General features: G+C 35.4%; 1 protein-coding gene across 4 annotated transcripts in view; it reads right to left on the minus strand.

Annotated features, from left to right (window-relative positions):
• Window positions 1–23,340, minus strand: part of Vps13D (vacuolar protein sorting 13D) — a 561,523-nt gene that overhangs the window by 284,546 nt on the left and 253,637 nt on the right. For all 4 annotated transcript variants that reach the window (XM_089241869.1, XM_089241867.1, XM_089241868.1 and 1 more), the window contains exons 39-41: window positions 18,225–18,280; window positions 7,862–8,007; window positions 5,006–5,084 (exon numbers count right to left, since the gene is read on the minus strand). In XM_089241869.1, the coding sequence (XP_089097995.1) occupies window positions 5,006–5,084; window positions 7,862–8,007; window positions 18,225–18,280 (281 nt within the window). The remainder of the gene's footprint in view (window positions 1–5,005; window positions 5,085–7,861; window positions 8,008–18,224; window positions 18,281–23,340) is intronic.

Raw genomic sequence — 23,340 nt, forward strand, 5'->3', positions numbered from 1 at the left:
TAAGATGGGAGGTGATATTTTAACCAAAGGTCTCCCACAATGTAAACATGTCAACTGTCTGAAACTATTTGGTGTACGTAATGTTTCTGAATTATAATGTTTCTGTAAGCAATCGAAATTTGCATTCAGGGGGAGTGTTCATGTTATGGAATCCAATTTCATTATCCAGCTCTGTCCGTCCTCATGCGGTAACGTGAACTACTTGTCAGTTGCTATTTGGCTGTCATACCATACGCACGTTTGTATCTTTGTTATAATCCCAATTTACTTTATTATGTGTAGTAAATATTTATGTTATATATATTGTGTTTCTACGGATTCTTTCACCGACGTTAAGGTGATTCTAGTTTATATTTTTTCGGATTACAATCAGAGAAAAAAAGAGGACAGCTACATTTTATGTTTCATTAACATTGTTTTACCTCACTCAGATATCAACTATTAAAATTTTGAGGCTAATAATTTAATAATATTACAGGGCTCCCACTCAAAAAATTAAAAAAATAGGAAAAGTAGGACTAAAAAGTAGGATGGGGAAGGTGCCCTCCTTCCACACAACATAATCATAGCATAATAAAAAATAAGTTTCCAAAAACATTTTCCCCTTTTTTTTCATAGCACTATTTCAGTATCCTATAAGATTGACTCGAGTCAAAGCAAAATGACAGAACTACAAAAACAATTTTTGGCCAATGCAGTGCACTAGCAACCACAGATAATTCTTTTCTGTGTTCTCCTCATAATATAAATTACATTTTTTTGGAGCCTTCCATAGTCTAATCTTTCAACTCACTTTGACAATGTGCAGCAAATTATGAAGGCATGTAAGATTTTTAAGAATGACGCTCCTTCGAGACCACTTTCAAAAGCACAGTGCAAAATGTGTAAATTACAAGCTCTGATGTTTATTTACATCGGAGGTCAAGGTGAACTGGATGGTTTTACTGCGTTGCCATCCCCCTTTTTAAAGGGATCTGTTAACATTTTACTGTTCAATACAAGTGTAATCATTTTGAAAAATGAAGCACTTTTATTTCTAGCTCTTTGCTGAGTATTGTATACATTGTTTATGCCTCTGCATGCCCTGAAAATACAGAAGGCAATGGAATGCTATTAGGTATCATCAGAATCACCAAATATAGAATAGGCCTATGTATCAAACTGCTTTGTAATGCAAACTGTTGTTTAACCTATACACAAAATGTGCACCATAATTTTGAACGATGCCTGCTAGTTACTGTCCAAGACCATGAAAAGTAAATACAAAATTATTTTTTCCATCCAGACAGAAGTTTTTAATGACTACTCTACTAGAACCCTCAAACTAAGCAAAAGAAAAATTAATAAACAAAATGGTCCACATACACTCCCCAAATAACCTTGAAAATGATACACTTTCTGCTTTGATTAATTGCAATCTACAACATTTGTAACATTTGGCAATATATATCGATGATGCCCTGCTCAATTAAAACCAATTACACAAATTTTATTGATAGGATTTCGATCAAAAAAAGTAGGAGCCCTGAATATCTATATATATAAAATTGATTGTATGGCTGCGCACGCGTGTGTGTATGTTCGCTATACAAATTTACAATTTTAGATCGATCATCATCAAATTTTGCATATATACAAAATGGGACCCGACATGAATGATAGGCTACTTTAAAATTTCGCCAGAGCACGGCAAATGCCCCAAGTTGGCAAAAAACTGTCAGGCAACAATGATTTTTGGGCCTCAACAATCACTTTCGGAACATTCACTTTGGCTACCATGGTTCCCTAACAATGCGTTTCAGATGTGTATATGCCTTTACAATGGTATTTCACTTCTTTAATTGAACATTGAAGGACCAGACACAACCCGCTTTCCATCTCAAGAAGATATCTAAGCGTTCCTGAAAGATGGGTGCATCCGAAATTTTATTAAATGAGTATATTGAGTATATGTACATATCTATATAAATGTGTATAACAGAATAACAATTCTAATTACAGAGGTATAAATCAACGGAACAATTATGATGAATCGTGGTCTAAGAATCAAAATCTAAATTGATATTATAGCATCTTTGGCACGTCTGGACTCGATAACAAATGTTCCATTGGTGGCGGCCCCCCATTCATTGGATGTCCCAAGTTAGTCATGTAGGCCGTCCAATGACAAATCAATGTCATGTTTGCGTCACATGGAATCCTGGTCCAAGTCAGCCAATGTTCGGACACCCAGGTGTTTTAGCTCGTACTAGACGCACATTCCTGTTCCATAAGTATCCTACATTGTAACGTGCCGATGATCCCCCGCGTAAAAGTCTGTAGTCGCCGTCACGTGATCTGTTGTCATAAATGTTACTAGTCTGCAGCTGTGATCGTATGGCGACGATCAAGGCCGATCGTAATGTCCGCCTGCGATCGCATGCAAATGAGGTGACCTTGAAGCCAATTGGCTTGATCAGACACGTGCGGTCTGATGTTTTTCCTTTAAATACCGGCCGTACGTTGTAACAGCTCTGATTCAGCGATCATCTTTTCTTGTTCTATTCAACTGAAGCCCTCTAGTAGGACGGTTCACCATCTTGCTACCGTATCCATTGGCCTTAAGCTGATTTGTTAAAATGCAATAATTTACATTGTTTGAATCCGTTTTCCGGCAGGTCCGGAATCAAAAATATTAAATAAGCTTCACAGTCAAAGTTCTTCATTGCTGATCAAGGTGGTCCGGCTCTCAAACGAGAGGCCCCCTGGAGATGATCAAGGTGGTTCGGCCCTCAACCGAGAGGCCCCCCGGAGCTGAGCAAGGTGGTCCAGCCCTCAACCGAGAGGCCCCCTGGAACTGATCAAGGTGTTCCGGCTCTCAACCGAGAAAACTTCTTTGATACTGACGGGGAAAGGCTAACAACATCGGATGTCCGATCAATATACAAGTTGACTGTTGATGATCATCAATTGGTGAGCCAGTATCTTTACTGTTAACGTCAAATAGAGGGCTCCATGTTATACTAATCTATTGTTAAAATTGACTAACCCTATAATTAATTTGAATTAATATTTCATGCGAAAGTTTATTTGCAATCATTTTCCACTTGTCGTTTGCCACTTTATTACTGGATATTTCGAACCGGGCAAGCAACTCCCATAAGGGACGTTGCAACATCTTAATTCTCTGAATTCTTCTGGACAATTAGGAGAATTTCATCATTCCCAAAGCTACATCGGCTGGCTAGCTGATTTATGGGTGGCATTGATTCACCATGTTTACATGTTAAGTGTTCATTGTTTCTCCAATGAAGTTCGCCATTCAATGCCATATCTATTTCGAGAATTTCCATTACCCCTACGTGGCCGCAAGTTGTAGATTCTCCCTGGTTTCAGCTTTACACGTCTGGAAGGCTGAAATTCATCCTTCTTCCGTAGCCCACCCTTCTTGTAGAGCAGCAAATACAGGTTATGGTCTTAACATTGTATCACATTTTCAATTCAACGTCACTTCTTTATGCTGCCAGTGTATGTATAATAGTTTATGCCTTTATAATGGTTTGCCACTTTTTCAATCCCCCTAGTAATTTGAATAGATGTCAGAATCATAATCAAAATTACTTTGAGGGTCAGGCAAAGAATGATCCCCAAAGAAATCAGTGTTAAAATTGCTGCTTTTACTGAAGAAATGTGGAAATTTAGTGGGGTTTTCCACCACATCAGTACTTTTAAAAAGTGTATTGAATTCTCAATTTTTGCAATATTGAATTCGCTTAGAGATACAAAGCCCAGAAAATTAAATATGAAGTAATTAGCCGGAACTACTTTTGTGTTGGATGTCCATGCAATAACTTTGATTTCAACTTTCTATTTATATCTTCTCAAGTTCAAAAATGAAAATGCGTCTGTATTGTCTTTTAATATTCAACTGCATAAATTCATATAGTTTATGTTGTTTTAAAATAAATTATGGCCTCATAAAGTACATCAAAGAAATTCCACAGCTTTAACTAAGCATTTTTGGAAGCAGAAACAGGCAGATGGATAACATGAAGTTAAAGGGGTGGGGGAAATTGAAATACCTAGCGCCCCTTAAAAAAGGGAAAAACTATTCATATTTCTATGTTTCTTTAATCTAGATTTGTTTCTTCCATCAGTCCAGCAGGAAGTCGCCATATTGGTTAACTTGGACACGGTTTGCATGCCTCTCAAAGAAAGAGAGAGGGAGATATCACGTGATCCAAAAAGCCTCATTAAAGAAAACCCTGGCAGCGCCAGGTATTATAGCTAGTTAGTTATAAAATATCAACAAATATCATGTAATATTGGTTTGTTTTTTTTTTCATGCAGCACATTAATCGAAAACCAGCCATCAAATTCAATCAAAGAATTATAACAGTTTTATTTGATGGATGGCAACAGAAGTTTCAGTTCAAAGATGCTTCTTCCATATGTAATATAATACTATGCTGCATTTGTTCTAAACCTTTTTTAGCCCATGGCCCTCCCATATGGAAAACCACATTTCAGCTAACAAACATGATTCTGGAATGAATTACTTTCATTAGCTGAGGTATGACTGCATTTGCATGATGAACCTGGTAATTAAGCTTTGACGATATAAACTTAATTTTATCTAATTTTCATGGTTAAAAAACATTAATAAATTCATTGAAATAAAATCAACACATATTTACAAAACAAAAAAAATTGTTTTTGATAGCATTGGTTTCCAAAAAGATCACAAAAAGTAAATTTAATTAAGTATGTAATATTCACAGACTATATCTGGTTTCCTAGAAACAAAAGAAAAATATAAAATAATATATTTTTCCCATTTTCTAATTTTTGTCATTAAAAAAAAATAACTTTGAAGAAAAAAAGAATGCTATTTCATTGATTCTCAATTGCATATGTTACAAATCATTGCAATGATGGCAAAAAAACACTAACATAACATTGAAAAAGAGGCGTCAACTTTGTACTGGTAAATAAAATGTTAAATAAATCAAAAAGCATCTTTCACCTTTGAGAGGCACATCTTGAGATCCAACATTGAGTTCAATCACCAATTCTAATGTAAATTTGTCTTGAAGTAAGCATTTCTGCATTAAAAAGTAAATAAAAAATTGAGTCACACTATCACAAGTTTTCACATGAATATCGTCTTTGTGCCTTGAACTACAGTAAGTACTGACTTAATGAAATGGGTATCATTAGATTTGTTTTCAGACAGATCATATTAGCTTGCTGTATTTTTGATATAGTTTAAATATGTATTCAACATCCATATTTTTTATGGGCATCTTTTTTAGCTACCTCGTTGGGCATTTTGCCTGTTGTGGCCTTTGTATATCTATCTGATGATACTATTTTCATCTATTTGTGTTGCAAACTTCCTCAGCTACAGCATAAAATAATTTTGTTACAAATGTGGGCTGCAAGCCTGGTGCCCAGACGAAAAGAGTTAACAACATACATAGGGTGTAATTGGATTTATCTTTGAAATATATAATGGACAATACCATTGTGATCTATCTGTGTTGAGAACCTCCTGCTGAGATATAGCAGCCTAGACTGGAAGAGGTATTGAAACTGGAGGGCTATCATTGGATTTGTTTCTAACAAGATTAACCCGCAGACATTAAAATCTTTGATATATTCTGAACATTTTCTGAGATATCAGCATTTAAAGTTTCCTTACGAAAATTGAGAATGCATTCAATATTGTCAGATGATTTAAAAAATGTATTCACATCAATCAAATACCCCTCTTATTGTTACATTAAACACCAATTGCAAGTACCAGTTTTATACAGGGTGGTATTTATCGACCACTCAATAGTTACACATGTGATTCCTTGTGAAAAACTAATATGGAAAGGTTTTTTTTTTGTTTTAGGATTAAACAAATATTAAGGGAGTTATAAAGTTTAAACAAAGCTTCGCCTCGACAACTACGACAATTGAATTATATCGCAGAATTTACTACTGATATAAAGTATATTCCCAGACCAAACAATGTAGTTGCTAACACTTTGTTACGCATCACAACTATTGCTTCTCCATCACCAATCAACTATGATGTGATTGCCAACTCTTAATGTGATGATAAATTATGTGAACTACAAAAAAGCTCATCATTGAAGATTGTCAAACTTCGTTTGTTGGACAGCGATATAACGGAGCACTTGTTTTGTGACATTTCCACGGGTCACATCAACGGAACATCCAGGAGAATCTCCACCAATCAGTTTATCCCAGCTCTCTTTAGTGACCATCACACCCAAGTGCCTTTGACGTCACCCATCCGTCCAACAAGTACAGTACCAGCAACTGTGACTCACTCTGGTCATCATGTCCACTTCCCCAACAGATATTCGACCACAATATTTCATTGACACTAGGGAAAGTGTGTAGCAACCTCTACTTGAACTTTTATCGATGGCAGAAAAATGAAGACGTCACGCTTCACATTTTTCTGATTGTTACCTAGCAACGCAAGTTGCGATAAAAATTGAATGTTTTTCTTCACGGTTGGCAATTAACCATTGTTATGTGATGTCCTATATTTCTATGTATCTGTACAAAATAAATCATATTTATTTATTTAAAACCTTCTGATCGTTATCTTTAATATTGGAACTCAATGACAGGTCCTAAAGATAGGCGCCTGCACATCGGTGCCCACAGACTAAATCCATAGAATTTAGAAGATGCAAAGAATAATTCATGCAATTTGGTTGTTGCAATGGGGTATCTGTGAGGTGGGCATTGGCTTGGTGAGGTAGGACTTTCTTTTTGTGTTTTAATTTTGGCTATTTCATCTACAGCTGTTCTTTCAAATTTTCCAGAAGTATTTCATTATTAAGGTTTCCCGGCCGAAATTCCTGCCTGCCCATTCTCTGGAATTTTTTATGATTTCCCATTCCCAAAATCCTTAGAATTCGGGAAAATTACTGTTGCAACACAGTAATACTAGCAATGGAATATGAAACAAATTAAAAAAAAAATCAATGGGAAATATTCGTTGAAGAATTAATTTTTTTAGCATAGCTTAGAAAAGAAATACGGGAAAGAAAGATACATGGGGTTGGGGGGGGGGACTTCCCCAGTTTCCAATTCCAAAAACTGTACAAGTAACCTTGTGCCTACTATAAAATCCTAATACTGAGAGAACCATACAAAGATCCTGAAGCAAAAAAAAGTTCCTCTTTCCTCTTCCATTTTATGACCCTGTGTGGGGAACACCACAGATGAACAGATCTGAAAAAAAATGTTGCCTTTTACGTAGAATGAGTTTGGTATATACTCTCCTAGAAAGCACATAGCAAGTTACAATTTCTGCCTTTTGTGATTTCTTCTATTAATTTTACTTCCCCCTACACATCGCAATGACCGTAACAAGGTAATACTTGCATTCAATTTTTATGCTCAGAAACTGACCTGCACATATAAGCCAACCTCCCTCACAATATAAAAACAAATTTCTGAACAAAATTACTGTGAAATTTCTACATGAATATAAAAAGTATGTCTAGATGCACACAGCCCTTTCCTACAAAACTAATAAAATGGGAAAATATCATGGCATATCATGTGATAATTTTTTAATTGATAAAAAGTCATGTATATTCTTGCTCTAAATAAAATAATGTCAACCGTAGGTGAATTCTGAATCGGATAGTTTTATGATTGGGAATTTTTCAAACGAAGATTAATTGGAATATTAGGAGATTAAGATAAAAATTAATGGAAACATAAACATGCCTTAATTTTCCAAGTAATTAGCACAGGAATTGATCATGGTAATTGGCACAATAATTAATACTTAACAAATTAGGAACTGCACAAAAGTAGCTATAAATAAGAGAATATCAACCTCTGAAATGACAACATATGAAGGAAACACCAAGCAACCTGATGAAGGAACATTTGCTATGTCATTGATATTGTCTTTTCTATGATGCAAGGAATCATTATAGCCACTGTTCAAGTTGACATCAGTAAATTTCAACTTGATTTCATCTTTCAGGAAAAAACAAAACAAAAATACAAGATTAATTTACAATAATCTTGAATAAATGAAATAAAAAGTATATGTCAAATTTCAATGCATACGATTATCATGTATATTTAAATTCAACTGCAACCACAATACCCTCTTCGCTCCAGATGTACACACATGTGGACCTTTATACGATCTCAGAGTGTATTGTGTGAATGCAGCTCGCAATGATATTACCTAAGAAATCCGGCAAATAAAAAGGCAGGTTGACGAAATCATGGAAATACTTGGAAAAGTATAAGCATTTTTTATCATATTTTCCAAGAATTTAATAGTTAAAAACGATACATTTTAGAATAACTAAATGTAAGAGCATGCTGAAAATGATTTTTGTCTAACTGTTCAAGTCATTTTTAAAAAGCAGCACACTTAATTGTATGAAGGTCCACGTATGTGTATCTTTGGCATTGAGCAGTAAATTTAAGCGTGATTACACCAGTGTCTCATGTGAGATTTTTGTATTTCTGTAATATTTTGAGAGAAAACATTGTTTTTGAAAATACATATGTATGAAGAAAGGGATTATGTTGGTGAAATGCATGACCTACCTTCCTTAAGAAATACATTTTTTGATTAATTTTGATAAGGTTTTCACTAGTTATTACCACACTTTTTACAGATATTGGTTATACATAATCAATGTTTGAAAAAATTATAACACAAAAACAAAAGTAGTAATTATTATATACAATATTTGATTAACCCCTTTACGATCAGGGATGTAATATTGCATCCAAACGACATTGGGGAATAAATGCAATCCAGATGACTCTTTCTTCAACCTCTTGTTTCCTGATAGCGGAGGTTTATTGTACCTTGCAATAACCTTGCAAGTTGTGTGTGTGTGTGTTTCCCCCCTTCTCCCTCCACCACCATGATATTGCAACGAGATAATGATCAACTGATAATGATGGTGGCAGTTCTCAGTTTTATCCCCCCCCCCCCACACATACAGACGCATATATATATATATATATAAAATGTATCTTTCTCAGATCTAATCCTTCTATTATATACTGTACATAGAAGTGAGAAACAGAACACAAAAAAGTAAAGGAAAAACTACAAAACAAGTTTATTGGTGAAGGTGAAAAAAGCAAAGCATGGTACTAATGTAGGATTTGTAGTTATAGTTCTTTTTGTTATCAGTAGATGGCACTGTGGCATGCAGGGGGAAATAAATAGTATTGTAAAGATTAGTTTTGGCAACAGTGAGTTCGCTGGGAGAAGTCGGCAGGAAAGGCCACGTTTTTTGTTATGTCTGTGTGTGATCGTCTCAGGGTTGTTTGGTTTAAACCATGTGGTTTTTTTTCAAAAAATCAAATAAAAATTGCCTAAATATCATTTTTTTCCTTGAAAAATATCATATTGGTTCATTACAAGCCAAAATGTTTAATTTTTACCACATTTTATATCCTTGGGGTACATTCTGATGGTATATCTTTAAATGACATAAGATTTTATAAGTGGTTTTTTTTTCCAGTGTCTCATAAAAGTGCCCAGAATATATATATAATTTTCATGTGAAGTATCTTAGTCATTTAAAGTTGTATATAAAAGCCAAATTTTCTCATTCTTACAACATTTTCTAACCTTTGGCTACATTCTGATGCTCTATCTTTAGCAAATTCATGAATAAAGATTGCATCACACATCTAAATGTAGTGGTGTATTATCTCACAGGGTTTCTTTTTCCCTTCACAAAGAAGCAGCTACAGTAGTGACACCATCATGCTAGGGGCAGGTGGTCCTATAATCCAATAAAGACACCAGCTGTCCTTAAAAGACAAAGACTAGTGTACTAGTTGTTACATTACCTCACATACATTTTCATTCCCATAAGAAGTAGCACATCTCCTACTGTATATCTCCCAATCTTAATATTCAATAGTTGTTTTTTTAATACTTTCTCACTGTTAAGCACAGTTAAGCTCAGGGTTCTACTGTATAGTAGTAACAGATTTATGAAAAATAATCAGCTATATACAGGGTGATTATAATTTAAGTTTTGATTCCAAAACTATACAATAAGTACTGATCAGAATGACTTGAAAATTTGCATGGATACTCCTGAAGCAATGGAAGTTTCTTTCGCAAAAGAAAAAAGTGCAAAATGTGCAAGTAGATGATGCTGTACTTGGCCAGCAGTATAATCTATTTTGTGCAACCACATCATTTCGACACTTCCACAGCATCAGTGTGTGGATAGAACTTCTATCAAGATGCACATTGTAATACCAGCAAAGCAGCTGCTGAAGACCCATTTTGGCAGGATGCACCTTAACCCTTGCAACTTCTGACTGTGGGGGTACCTCAAAATGTTATAAACAGTGGTCAGATTGCAAAGTTTGGTGAATTGCAATCTCCAGCACATTCCCTATATGTTAGAAGTTCCTCAGGAATATTAACGGGGAGGGGGGGGGGGCATTTGGTTTAATAAAGCTGAATTGCAAGCACATCCGCATCATGACTATGGCATACTCTGATCTGTTGTTGAACAAGAATTTTTGTGCTTTCAATCTCATAGCCAGAACACGGTAGATGACATATTTAACATTTCTTAAATAAGAGTTGTAGTTATTTGTTCAATTACTTCGTTTTTTGTGATGTTTCCATGAATTATGAAATTGTGCAATGCTATAATTAAGTTATCATTTTGCCATGGCTGGCTATCGTTTCTATTCTGCGAGCAAATTTCCCCCATGTTTGATGATGTCATTAATTTTACATTTTTAAGTATTTCTTCCCCTTTATCAAATAAAATTGAATTTTTTCAGGAATATTCATGTCAATTTTCAAGTCATTCTGACAATCATTATTTTTTTACAGTGTTTTGAAATCAGAACCTTAGTTATAATCACCCTGTATATCATAAATCATTGGTAATTAATCTGCATTATTTATGCTTCATTAAATACATTATATTCACCTAATTTTTATTACTTTTTGCAAAATAGCTTCCTAATTAAGTATACTGGAAGCAACTGGAGAAAGACCTTTATATATTATATGATATAATACATATGATATAAACATATAATATGTAACATTTTATTTTAGTTAATTATTGGAAGTTTGAATGATTTTTCAGAAATTTCATTGTTTTTAATGTTAGTATTATTTAAAACAAAAAAACCCAGTTTTTTTACCAACTCTGGATCGTCTTGTTTGTTTTGTGCACCTAATAAATGTTTCGAAAATAGAGGCTGTGTGTGTTTCTCTGTGAGGAGCCCACACTAACACTCTCCTATCCAATATACCTCTGTAATGTTCCTCTCCACCCTTATTTCTTTCTCTTTCATCCTTTTTTTAACAAGGAACAAGGATTCTCCATTTATAGCTATACGTCTAATGCAGATCATTCAGATTTATTGCCAACATCTTGTACTTGAAGAGGTTAAATCAAATGATTTATTATGATATTGTTACGATCTATAGATAATAGATGGCGTGATTTGTTTGATGGCTCTCAAACATATTGAAATCTGTTGGCAACAGCAGTTAATATCGGTATCGGTTTAGTGCAAAGACGTGCGATTGGCAGAGGATTGGCAAAGAACATTCCAGAGGGATCTGCCCTTCCAGACACTGGCGTCCCAAACCTGGTACTATGAAATAGAAATTTGTGGAATATTCTTTTTCTCAAAGTTTCGACCAGAGCTTTAAATAGTGAGGCAATCACAAGAGGAGAGATTCCAGATTAGAGACTGAATGAGTAGACTGAAGTCAGTAGTGATAACTTTGCGAGAAAGTTGTTAGCTCTCTGATTAGGTTGTAAATACGTGTAAATTGCTGTTCTGTAAATAAATCTGTGCTTGTCCGTCGAACCACTTCTTGTTTTGCAATCTCAAAGTCTTGTGAAAAATTATTCGGAACAATATGATTATGTAAAAGAATTATGAGTATATGTATGCTAGTATTAAGTGAAAAAGTTTTCAAATATATTTAAATAGTATAAATGAGTTTTATTTCTTTTCCTCTGATCATGAATTTTCATCTCAGCTTTCTGATAATATTTAAATAAAAATTCATATACATTGTGCACTTTATTAGTTACTCAAATCATCAGATGGATGTATTTTATTTGTTTATATGTTCAGAGTACTGGTGAAATAGAAGCTACTCTGCAACACAGTGATCTATCATTGTTTCTGATGACAGTGACATTGACTGGCCTAGTTTTTAGTGAGGTAGATGACTAAAGAATGTGGTTTTGATGATGAAACAGTTGCTGATAAGAGCAGCATGAATAAAAAAGCCAAGGAATTCATTTTGAGATAAAAAAGTTTACATTCCTTAGCCTACGATAGTCGTAACCTAAAATATATTCATGGAAGAAATAGACCTGTGCAATAGATACTTGGCATTTAACAGTGTGTGCCGAGAACAAACAAATAGCCTATTAGAGTTTTTACTCACTTTGTTGATCTTGTTATTTTGAATTGTTGGGTAATGCATGTTAGGTATCACAAAAAAAAAATAAAAATAATTTAAAAAAAAAAAAAAACCAATAAGAAGTGCCCCATATAGGACTAATTATTTTTAATTTATTTATAATTTTCTACTAATTATTACAGAAAGGCTTCCTCTTTTGGACAATTCTGAAGGTGAGGAAGAACCTGAGTGAAAGCAATGAAAAGTTTTTCTCCAACCCATGAAAAATGTTTATCCAGATGGAATGAATCACTTTCCCGATACATGGATGATGAAAATCAGAGATGCAAGTGCCCCTCATCCATTTTGGAACAGCAAACTTTCGTTTTTTGAGCAGAAATTTTGAAAATGGAGCAGGACCAGAAACGAACTATATCTGCGTATATAATATATGAATAACTATATCTAAGGGGTAATTTTTCCATGAAATGCCAAATCAATGAATTCAGTGAATCGATTCCCTTTCCAATTCTTCGCAAAGCCATGTGTGCAATCTTGTGGGAAAAAAAGCAAATTTATGCCCTTGATATGTTATCTTTGAATGCAGGTAGGTAGCAGCAAAATTACTGGTTATTTTCAGTATATATAGCCTGAAGGAGAAAAAACTCTCTCTCTAATATCAGAAAATTCAGTGCATAGTCCTTCATTCTGGGAGTTTGATTGCTCATGGTTTATACCAATAACAGTAGGACTTTGTACTTCAAAACAGTAGAACTATTTTTTAAGGTCACGAGATAGCAAGGTTATGGTAGATAGCGGGAAGCAAAAAAAAGGAAAAAACTGTACAGAAGTTTACCTCCCTCCCCCTCTTTTTTCCTTTGTTTCAGAAATAACGATTCCAATGAACAAAATTTTCATGTTCCTTTTCCTAAATTTAGGGTATTTCACATGCGACAGTGCGTTAGCGACATTTTGGTGTACTACAAACAAGAATTACCATAAATGCGCAGGAATTTGGTGTACCATGTAACAAGAGAACTGTTTTGGTGCAGTTTGGTGCAGCTCTTGTATCCCTGGAAAATGCAGATTACCAGGATGCAAATCAAGAATCAGGGTAATCGGTACAAAATGACTAATGTATTTGTGTGCTTGGAAAAATAATTGTTTCAAAAAGCACCATTCCATGTAATATATAATATATTGTATTGCTTCATTTGATAATTAGCACTGTGTAATAAAACTAATACATGTCAATTCCCGATGCCTGTTATGAGTTAATGTCATATAGTGTTGCTTTCAAACTTGTAAATAATGAGCATACATCTAACTATAATCACTCACCATGGTTAAAATATTAAGTGTTTCTACTCATTAGAATCCTGAGGTACACATATAAGTATGCCTACATAAAACTTCTAGGCTCCCCCAAATACTTACAGAAAAATTTTCTTGTTTGGGTTTGAAGAGGATAAAGGTTTTTCCCCCTTCAACATGTAGGGTCTTTATTTTTTGTGTGCTGTGCTAAGTCTACGCTGTAACCCAGGTGCACCGCACCCCTCATTTAAGCCACTCAGCTGTCCTTCACTTATAGTTTTTCGTATCGTATATAAGATGTGAAAAAATAAAAGTTGAGTCAAGTGTATCTCTCTACACACTCAGGGTTCCCAGCAAAATCCGTTTGATCATTTCCCTGACTCTCCCTGACCAAATTCAAAAATTTCCCTGACCAATTGTGCGTACACTGACACACGCATATATAATATATAATTCTATAATTCTAAACCATCTAATATCACTAAATCAGTGATTCCCAACATGGGCGTTAAAGCCCCCTTGGGGGCGATGGAATGTTTCAGGGGGTGGTAGAAGCTACAGGTATAACATAGGATCCTATAGGTTAGATTGCGTTGGGGGCGATGGGAGAAAAAAATTTCTGAAGGGGGGCGAGATGGGGCAAAAAAGGTTAGGAAACTATGCTCTAAATTATAGTCGACCCCCCCCCCCCCCCGTATTTGTGGGGGTTACATTCTGGGGGTGGGGAAAATATGGGAAATTGCAAATAACTGAAACCATAGATTTTCTGTTTATCTTGTTTATTGAACATCATGAGAAGAGCAGGGTAACACAAAATTGTAAGGGAATGTAAACGAGGGTGCAGCGATTGATTGTTGGTGATGTTTTCTAAAAGAACATTGTAATTTCTGTTTGCCGTTTCTTCTTCATGTCATCAAGTATGTTGGAGTATGTTGACAAGACTTCCTCTACCAATTTTTCTACATGTGTAGAACGTACCATAAAGGGATCTATATCATGAAAACCATCTGGTGGTGAGCCAAAGCAGCAATTGACTTACTTTTGCCAAACATAGTCAATATACCTAATTTTTTTTGTAAACTTTTTTTTTTTTTGTATTTTCGGAGCATTATCAGTAGCACTAGACAAATGAGCCATCCTAAACAAGCACAACTCTAATTTTGTAAACAAAACATGTAAATGACGATTGCTGAGGAAAAAACCCAATGAAGGAAAAAAACTACAAATGCGGGAACCACGAATACGGGGTGAGGCGACTGTATAGCATTTCACGGTAATATACCATTGAAAAGCACATTACAGACAGATGCTAATATTTTGCCGCCAACACCACTCCTTACAAAATCAAACTGTTTATATGATCTTGCAACAACACTAGTTTCCTTGGAAATTTCACAGAGATAATTGAATTCAAACCATTCTTCAACATATAAAGGTTAAGGGCCCTTTCACACGGAGCGGATGCAGGTCCGGAAGAAGTTTTAACAATTGGTATATACAGAGCATTTCAGAAAACGTGAAATGCGCCCGCACCTTTGAAGTGTTCATGTGGGTGCGGATGGCATCCGCATGTGTGAAAAACTACGTGCGGGCTCCGCATCCGCACATACAAGTTTCGTACATTAGGTTATTTGGAGCTATTCACACGACACGGATGCGGGTCGAATTAGTCCACATCTTTGGCTACTTTTTCAAGACGATTTTGCATGGAATTTTTTTAATTATTTGACATAAATATAAGAACACCATATGAAGGTCCCTGTGCATCAATAGGATGTACCCACATATATACGTCTATCCCTCCGTTTCCTAAGATAAAGAAGATATAGCAACTTTAACTGCTTTTTGTCCATACTTTGCAATTTTATATAATAAAACCTGCCAACAACGAACACTGACGGGACCAAAATTATAAGCCGTTCTGTAATTCATTACAAATATAATTGACTGAATACTTTAATAACTTTTAAATGTAATTACAAATTTTTAATTTTTTCTTTTTAAATTTATAAATTATTATAAAAATATAAATACTTAAAATTGCTTAAAATATTTTTTTTATTTTTAAAACTAAATACTTTTATTAAACAACATTATCCATGTACGGCGTTCACTCAGGGCTAGTTTAACACGTTTGAAAGCCCTAAGCACTTGAATAGTTTTGGTGTGTGTCCCCCCACCCCCAATACCTACATATACACTTTACATGACATTGAGTCTATAAACTTAAAAAAAAAATTATATTTCAGAAGTGACTAATCTAAGGATGGGATTTCACTCTAAAAGGTTTAAGAAAGTTATTTTATAAAACGTGAAAAAAAGCAACCAATAAATTTATCGGTTACATTCGAGAAAATGCAACCAATCAGCTTATTGGTTGCATTTGTAAAAGAATAAAATTTTTATAGTGTAATCCGGGCTTAACACAGAATTGTGATGTGAGATAATATTTCTAAGCACAGACATTTTGAAAGTCTCCACCCCTCCCCCTTTTTCTACTTGCAAAGTCTTTGATATCTCCTGATTTTTTTTTTTTTTTTTTTTGGAACATCATTGGATATGTTTTTGGAATTTTTTTTCATATTTTCTAAAAAGACAGATCTTTTTAGATTTGTAGAGATTAGATTTTTTTTTTCAAAACCTTTTGAAAATATTTTGCGATGTATTCCCCCATTGACTAATTGTGACGATCAAACTGAAAAGGCCTCTTTATGTTACGATTAAACTATTAAGATTATTCTATGGGGCTCTAGATTAAACCACCAAAGAATAGCTCTAGGCTGCCTATGAGCACTGAATCAGGGGTGAAGGAGAAAAATAATTGCAAAAATTGGGAAAAAAAAGTTTTTATGCACGAATTTCGAACTAAAGATTTTTTAGAACTTTAGTGCTCGTGTGAAATGGCATGCGGATCTGGACCCAAGTCCGCTCAGTGTGAAATGGGCCTAAAGGTTCTCTACCCACAGGCAGGAAAAAAAAACAAGAAAATAAAATGTTTTTTCAGAAGAATTAGAAAAGAAGTTATGAGCTGGTATTGCCTTTGCTTTCAACAATGGAAAGGAGGGTCTCTCCACTTTAGATCCCTTCATCTATTTACTCAGAGGGCAGATTGTTTCTTGGCCAACATTGTAAAATCCCACCCTTCAACTGATAAGACATCTCTAAGTAGGGGATCTGGAGGAAAATGCTGATAAGGATTTTTTTCCTCTCCCTGGGGATCTGAAAAATAATCTTCCATGGAAAAAAAGTGAAGGTAAACCATTTGAATGTAGATTTATCCTCTGATTTTTTCCCATTCAAATTTTCCCTGACTTTTCCCAAGTATTTAGAATTTTCCCTGACTTTTGACAAATATTTCATATTTTAGAGAGATATAGATGGCTTTTTTCTCAGCCAGAGATATCAAGGAAACAGTTATTTTCCGGATATTATGCTGAGGTGAGCTCGGAAAGAAAAGTCATCACGTCTCCGCCGGGACTCGAACCCAGGACCTCTTGCATACCGGGCAAGCATGCTACCATCTACACCACTGGAGACACATGAATCTGCCTTCCTAATTTCACGCACTGTGTCGTGAGGCGCTGAAGTAGAGGCATTAGTAGCCTCTCTTAACTTCAGGAAATGGCCCCCCGGTGGGACGGTTTAGAGAGATATAGATGGCTTTTTTCTCAGCCAGAGATATCAAGGAAACAGTTATTTTCCGGATATTATGCTGAGGTGAGCTCGGAAAGAAAAGTCATCACGTCTCCGCCAGGACTCGAACCCAGGCCCTCTTGCATACCGGGCAAGCATGCTACCATCTACACCACTGGAGACACGTGAATCTGCCTTCCTAATTTCACGCACCCGGGGGCCATTTCCTGAAGTTAAGAGAGGCTACTAATGCCTCTACTTCAGCGCCTCACGACACAGTGCGTGAAATTAGGTTGGGATGGACTGGATTAGATTTCTTGAAAGATTTAAAAACCTAAATGAACAGGAAAAAACAGTCCCACTGTTGCCCAAAAAAATGGGGGGGGGGTGTGGCTATCTATTGTACGATCACGATTAACATGATGCCAACTGCGGTCTTATAGATTAATAATGAACATGTGAAAAATTATTTGCGAAACCTTGAAATGAGGTCAAAAGAAAGGAATCATGAAAATCTATGAAGATCCTTAAAGTGACCCCAAAAATGAACCAGATTTCCTTTTTTATGAGGACATGCCTTATCTTTTGGCAAGTCAGATAATGTTCTCAAATAATCCAGATTTTCCCCAAGGCCAGAGTTTGTGCTCTCCTGCTTAGAGTATAATCTAGCAATTTAGCTCACAAAAAGCAATTTTCCACTATGAACGGTTGTGTTCAGGAAAGGGAAGCCGGGAACTAATTAGCTGCAAATACAGAGGTCCTACTAAATGATAATATGAACCTATATTGATATTTTTAGAGGATTCACTCTTAACATTAAAATATTGTAAGGTATTCAAGAAAATAAAATTCTCACCCTTCCTGATAGCATCATTTCTAATATTAGAGGAGTTATAATCAACATATTCTGCGCTGGAAATAAATTGAAGAATGAATATTCCAATAATACACAAAGCATGGAAAGAAAATCACTGAATATAAACTAAACGTATATACTTGAAATAAAAAAAACATATTTTCAAGTTATTTTGAAATACAGGGAAACTTGAATTTGGGAGCAAAATTTATTCACCAATCTAAAATGCTCGTGTATCATAAAGAAAAAAATTCCTATAAGAAATAATGGAAACTCAAATGATTTGTTTCACAATCATCTCCTTCACGATAGCTACAATGTTTTTAAAGATTAGAAGCAGGTGTTGTTTTATTTTATACTATCCCTTTCAGGCCCTGTAAGCATAAATGTGCATATTGCTTTCTCTAGTGCTTCAATTCACACATTCATTCTTTTTGACCAAAGGAAAATTCAACCCTTATTTCAAGGATTGCGAATGTGTTAGTGTTGAAGTGGGGTTGAAGTCCTTGAGGTGAAAAAAAGAATACCTACAGCAAGACAAAACTAGAAAAAAAAGCCCTCATATTTGGTAGCTCTGGTCTGAAAGGGTTATTGTGTTCTTATTAAAAGCTTGAAAGTATTTTCAGAATGATGAAAAGATCAGCTTCATTTTGAAAGAACAGCTTCACTGTTTTCATCAAAACACAGCAAGAGAGTGAGACAGTCTTTCATGGGCTTGTGCCACTCCTGTAGTAAGTTAGGTTGCCACTGCGTGGTACTGCTGGACTCTCATTGTGAGGATCCGGGTTCGAAACCCTCTTCCCTGACCACAATGGTTTTCTTACCCACTGCTTGTAGCAACTGACCTTTAATTATTGGCAAAGCTGTTTTTAATTCTACACATCAACAGCTATGCTGGATTGAATCCATTTTCAAGAGGAGTTGCTCTGAACATCATCAAAGCACTGTATTGGTCTTCTGACTTATCAGTATTTCAACTGTTTTCAATGCTGACTTAACCAGTCCATTGCTTAGAGAAAACTTTAGACTGCTAGAAATGTGTACAAGTCCATACCTTTTAGAAAACATTCAAAATTCCAATGTTTGCACTGGATTGAACCAGGATTGTCAAATTTGCTCCACGGGTAGATACCCATTCCCTCCGGGCTGGGTTTTTAGCCTAAAAAACCCGGGATTTTTTTGGAGAATATTGTTTGTTCAAGAAGAAAATGTGTTGCTTTCAGGTTAAAATTTTAATTTGAGGTTAGTTTATGCATTCCAAAAACTGCTGTATAGCGCAGTGTTTAAAATATGTATATTTTGAAATATTTTTAAATGATTTTTTAGGAACAAAAATGTGATAATAATTTCTTGGCATCACAAACACACTTTTTATAATTCTTCTGACTACCCTTTTTATGTAAGCATTTAGTTATGAGATTCACATATTAAAATATGTCACAAGACACTGCAAACGGAAAATGTAACCATGAACCTTAGTTTAACAAATATGCCTGGTATGTAATATGTGATAAGCATATCCACAGAAATTATTGCTTATTTATAATACACACATTAATTTTAATTTTTCACACACACACAAATCCTTGTATAAATAAATTGAAGCCTCTGTGAAGAAGTAAACACGTAGAATATGTATGCATATACCAATACCAATATATATATATATATATATATATATATATATAAATATAAAATTGATTTTCTGTCTGTCTGTGTGTGTGTGTTCTAGAGAATCTACAATTTTAGATTGATCGTCACCAAATTTTGCATATATACCAAATGAGACCCAACTTGAACGATAGGCTACTTTAAAATTTCGTCAGAGCAGGGCAAATGCCCCAAATGGGCAAAAAACTGTCCGGCAACAATGGTTTTTGGGCCTAGACAATCACTTTCCGAACGTTTACTTTGGTTACCGTGGTTCCCTAGCAATGCGTTTCAGACGTGTATATGCCTTTACAATGGTTTGTCACTTCTCTAATCCTGTTACTATATGTATAATAGTTTATGCCTTTATAATGGTTGGCCACATTTTCAATACTCCCAGTAATGAGGCTTTTTGAATCATCAAAACTTATTTATACCTTCTCATCGCTTTGAGGATCAGGAAAATGGTGATCCTCATAGAAATCAGTGTTAAAATTGCCGATTTTACAGTAGAAATGCGAAAATTTGGTGATGTCTTCTGTCACATCAATAATTTTAAAAAATTGTATAGAAGTCTTGATTTGTGAAATATTGAGTTCACTTAGAGATATATACAAAGCCCAGGAGATTAAATATGAAGTAGTTATCCGGACCTAATTTTGAGTTGGATATCCAGACAATAGCATTGATTTAAACTTTTTATTTATATCTTCTCAAGCATGTGAAAATTAAGTTCTTGGTATTGTCTTTTGATATTGAATTGCATAAATTGATATAGTTTAGATTGTTTTAAAATCAATTATGGGTCCGTAAAGTACATCGAAGAAATTCCACAGCTTTAATTAAGCATTTTTGGAAGCAGAAACAGGCAGAAATAAATAACTTGAAGTTCGGGGGGATCGAAATACTGAGCGACCCTTAAAAAAGGGGGGAAAAAAATATTTGTTTCTATGTTTCTTTAAATCAGGATTTGTTTAGTGCAGGAAGTCACCATATTGGTTAACTTAGGCATGGTTTGCATGTCCCTCAAAGAAAGAGGGAGATATCACGTGATCCAAACAGCCTCATTGAAGAAAACCCGGGCAGCGCCGGGTATATATTACATTTTCATTCAAACAATATTTATGTCCCAGCGGAGACAAGATGACTCTTCTTTCCGAGTTCACCTGAGCATAGTGTCCAGAAAATAAAATGTTTCCTGAATATTTACATGCTTGCATTACTTTCTTATAAGTTTTATACAGGTACATCAGACTTTCATAACTGAAATATCAAGAGACAAAAATTAAATTATCTCATAAAGAAAAGAAAATAATTTTGTGAGTCTTGAATTGAACATTGGTAACAAACACCTTCAAGTGAAACAGAAAAAAAAGTATAGTTTATCCTCAGAAAATAAGACTTAGCTTGATTTTTCAAGATGCTCATATAATTAGAGCCCGGATTAAATGCACTAAAAAAGTGACGAAATATGCTCTAAAAATATGCAAATATGCACTTAAAAATGCAAAAATAAGCACTGAAAATTCCAAAATGTGCATTAAACACACCAGAATAGCACTAGAAATTTTGAAAAAGTCAGAAATATGTACAAAAAAATGAGAAAATATGCATTAAAAAAAATCACCATACGAAAAAAAGATGTGTTTTTGAAAGGCATCTTTTCTATTTCTTAGTGCATATGTATTCATTTACAAAAAATTATCCCCTTATATATATATATATATATATACATATATACAAGATATACGGAAGACTGGATGTTGTGAAGATATTTATTATTTGAGATGTTAATTTTTTAAGGAAGGAAAAAACTCATCTCTGCCTCTACCGGGAGTCGAACCCGGGTCCCTCGATTGCCGGACGAGTGCTCTGACCACTAAGCTACAGAGGAGATACAGATTTTCCTTCGCTAGAGCGTATATATGTCGAACGGAACCGTGCAATGGACGGTGAAACCGATCAGCTAATAGCTCATGGACGACGAGCCACCAGAGGGCTATATATATATGACATGAATGTCGCTCTCCACTTGTTAATACAAGATATACGGAAGACTGGATGTTGTGAAGATATTTATTATTTGAGATGTTAATTTTTTAAGGAAGGAAAAAACTCATCTCTGCCTCTACCGGGAGTCGAACCCGGGTCCCTCGATTGCCGGACGAGTGCTCTGACCACTAAGCTACAGAGGAGATAGAGATTTTCCTTCGCTAGAGCGTATATATGTCGAACGGAACCGTGCAATGGACGGTGAAACCGATCAGCTAATAGCTCATGGACGACGAGCCACCAGAGGGCTATATATATATGACATGAATGTCGCTCTCCACTTGTTAATACAAGATATACGGAAGACTGGATGTTGTGAAGATATTTATTATTTGAGATGTTAATTTTTTAAGGAAGGAAAAAACTCATCTCTGCCTCTACCGGGAGTCGAACCCGGGTCCCTCGATTGCCGGACGAGTGCTCTGACCACTAAGCTACAGAGGAGATAGAGATTTTGATAGAGATAGATAGATGAGCTATTAGCTGATCGGTTTCACCGTCCATTGCACGGTTCCGTTCGACATATATACGCTCTAGCGAAGGAAAATCTCTATCTCCTCTGTAGCTTAGTGGTCAGAGCACTCGTCCGGCAATCGAGGGACCCGGGTTCGACTCCCGGTAGAGGCAGAGATGAGTTTTTTCCTTCCTTAAAAAATTAACATCTCAAATAATAAATATCTTCACAACATCCAGTCTTCCGTATATCTTGTATTAACAAGTGGAGAGCGACATTCATGTCATATATATATAGCCCTCTGGTGGCTCGTCGTCCATGAGCTATTAGCTGTTCGGTTTCACCGTCCATTGCACGGTTCCGTTCGACATATATACGCTCTAGCGAAGGAAAATCTCTATCTCCTCTGTAGCTTAGTGTTCAGAGCACTCGTCCGGCAATCGAGGGACCCGGATTCGACTCCCGGTAGAGGCAGAGATGAGTTTTTTCCTTCCTTAAAAAATTAACATCTCAAATAATAAATATCTTCACAACATCCAGTCTTCCGTATATCTTGTATTAACAAGTGGAGAGCGACATTCATGTCATATATATATAGCCCTCTGGTGGCTCGTCGTCCATGAGCTATTAGCTGATCGGTTTCACCGTCCATTGCACGGTTCCGTTCGACATATATACGCTCTAGCGAAGGAAAATCTCTATCTCCTCTGTAGCTTAGTGGTCAGAGCACTCGTCCGGCAATCGAGGGACCCGGGTTCGACTCCCGGTAGAGGCAGAGATGAGTTTTTTCCTTCCTTAAAAAATTAACATCTCAAATAATAAATATCTTCACAACATCCAGTCTTCCGTATATCTTGTATTAACAAGTGGAGAGCGACATTCATGTCATATATATATAGCCCTCTGGTGGCTCGTCGTCCATGAGCTATTAGCTGTTCGGTTTCACCGTCCATTGCACGG

The sequence above is a fragment of the Pholcus phalangioides genome, unplaced genomic scaffold, assembly GCF_987345545.1.
Source record: "Pholcus phalangioides strain wild (caught in Gottingen) unplaced genomic scaffold, Ppha-v1.0 ptg000014l_1, whole genome shotgun sequence".
NCBI classification, from domain to species: domain Eukaryota; kingdom Metazoa; phylum Arthropoda; class Arachnida; order Araneae; family Pholcidae; genus Pholcus; species Pholcus phalangioides.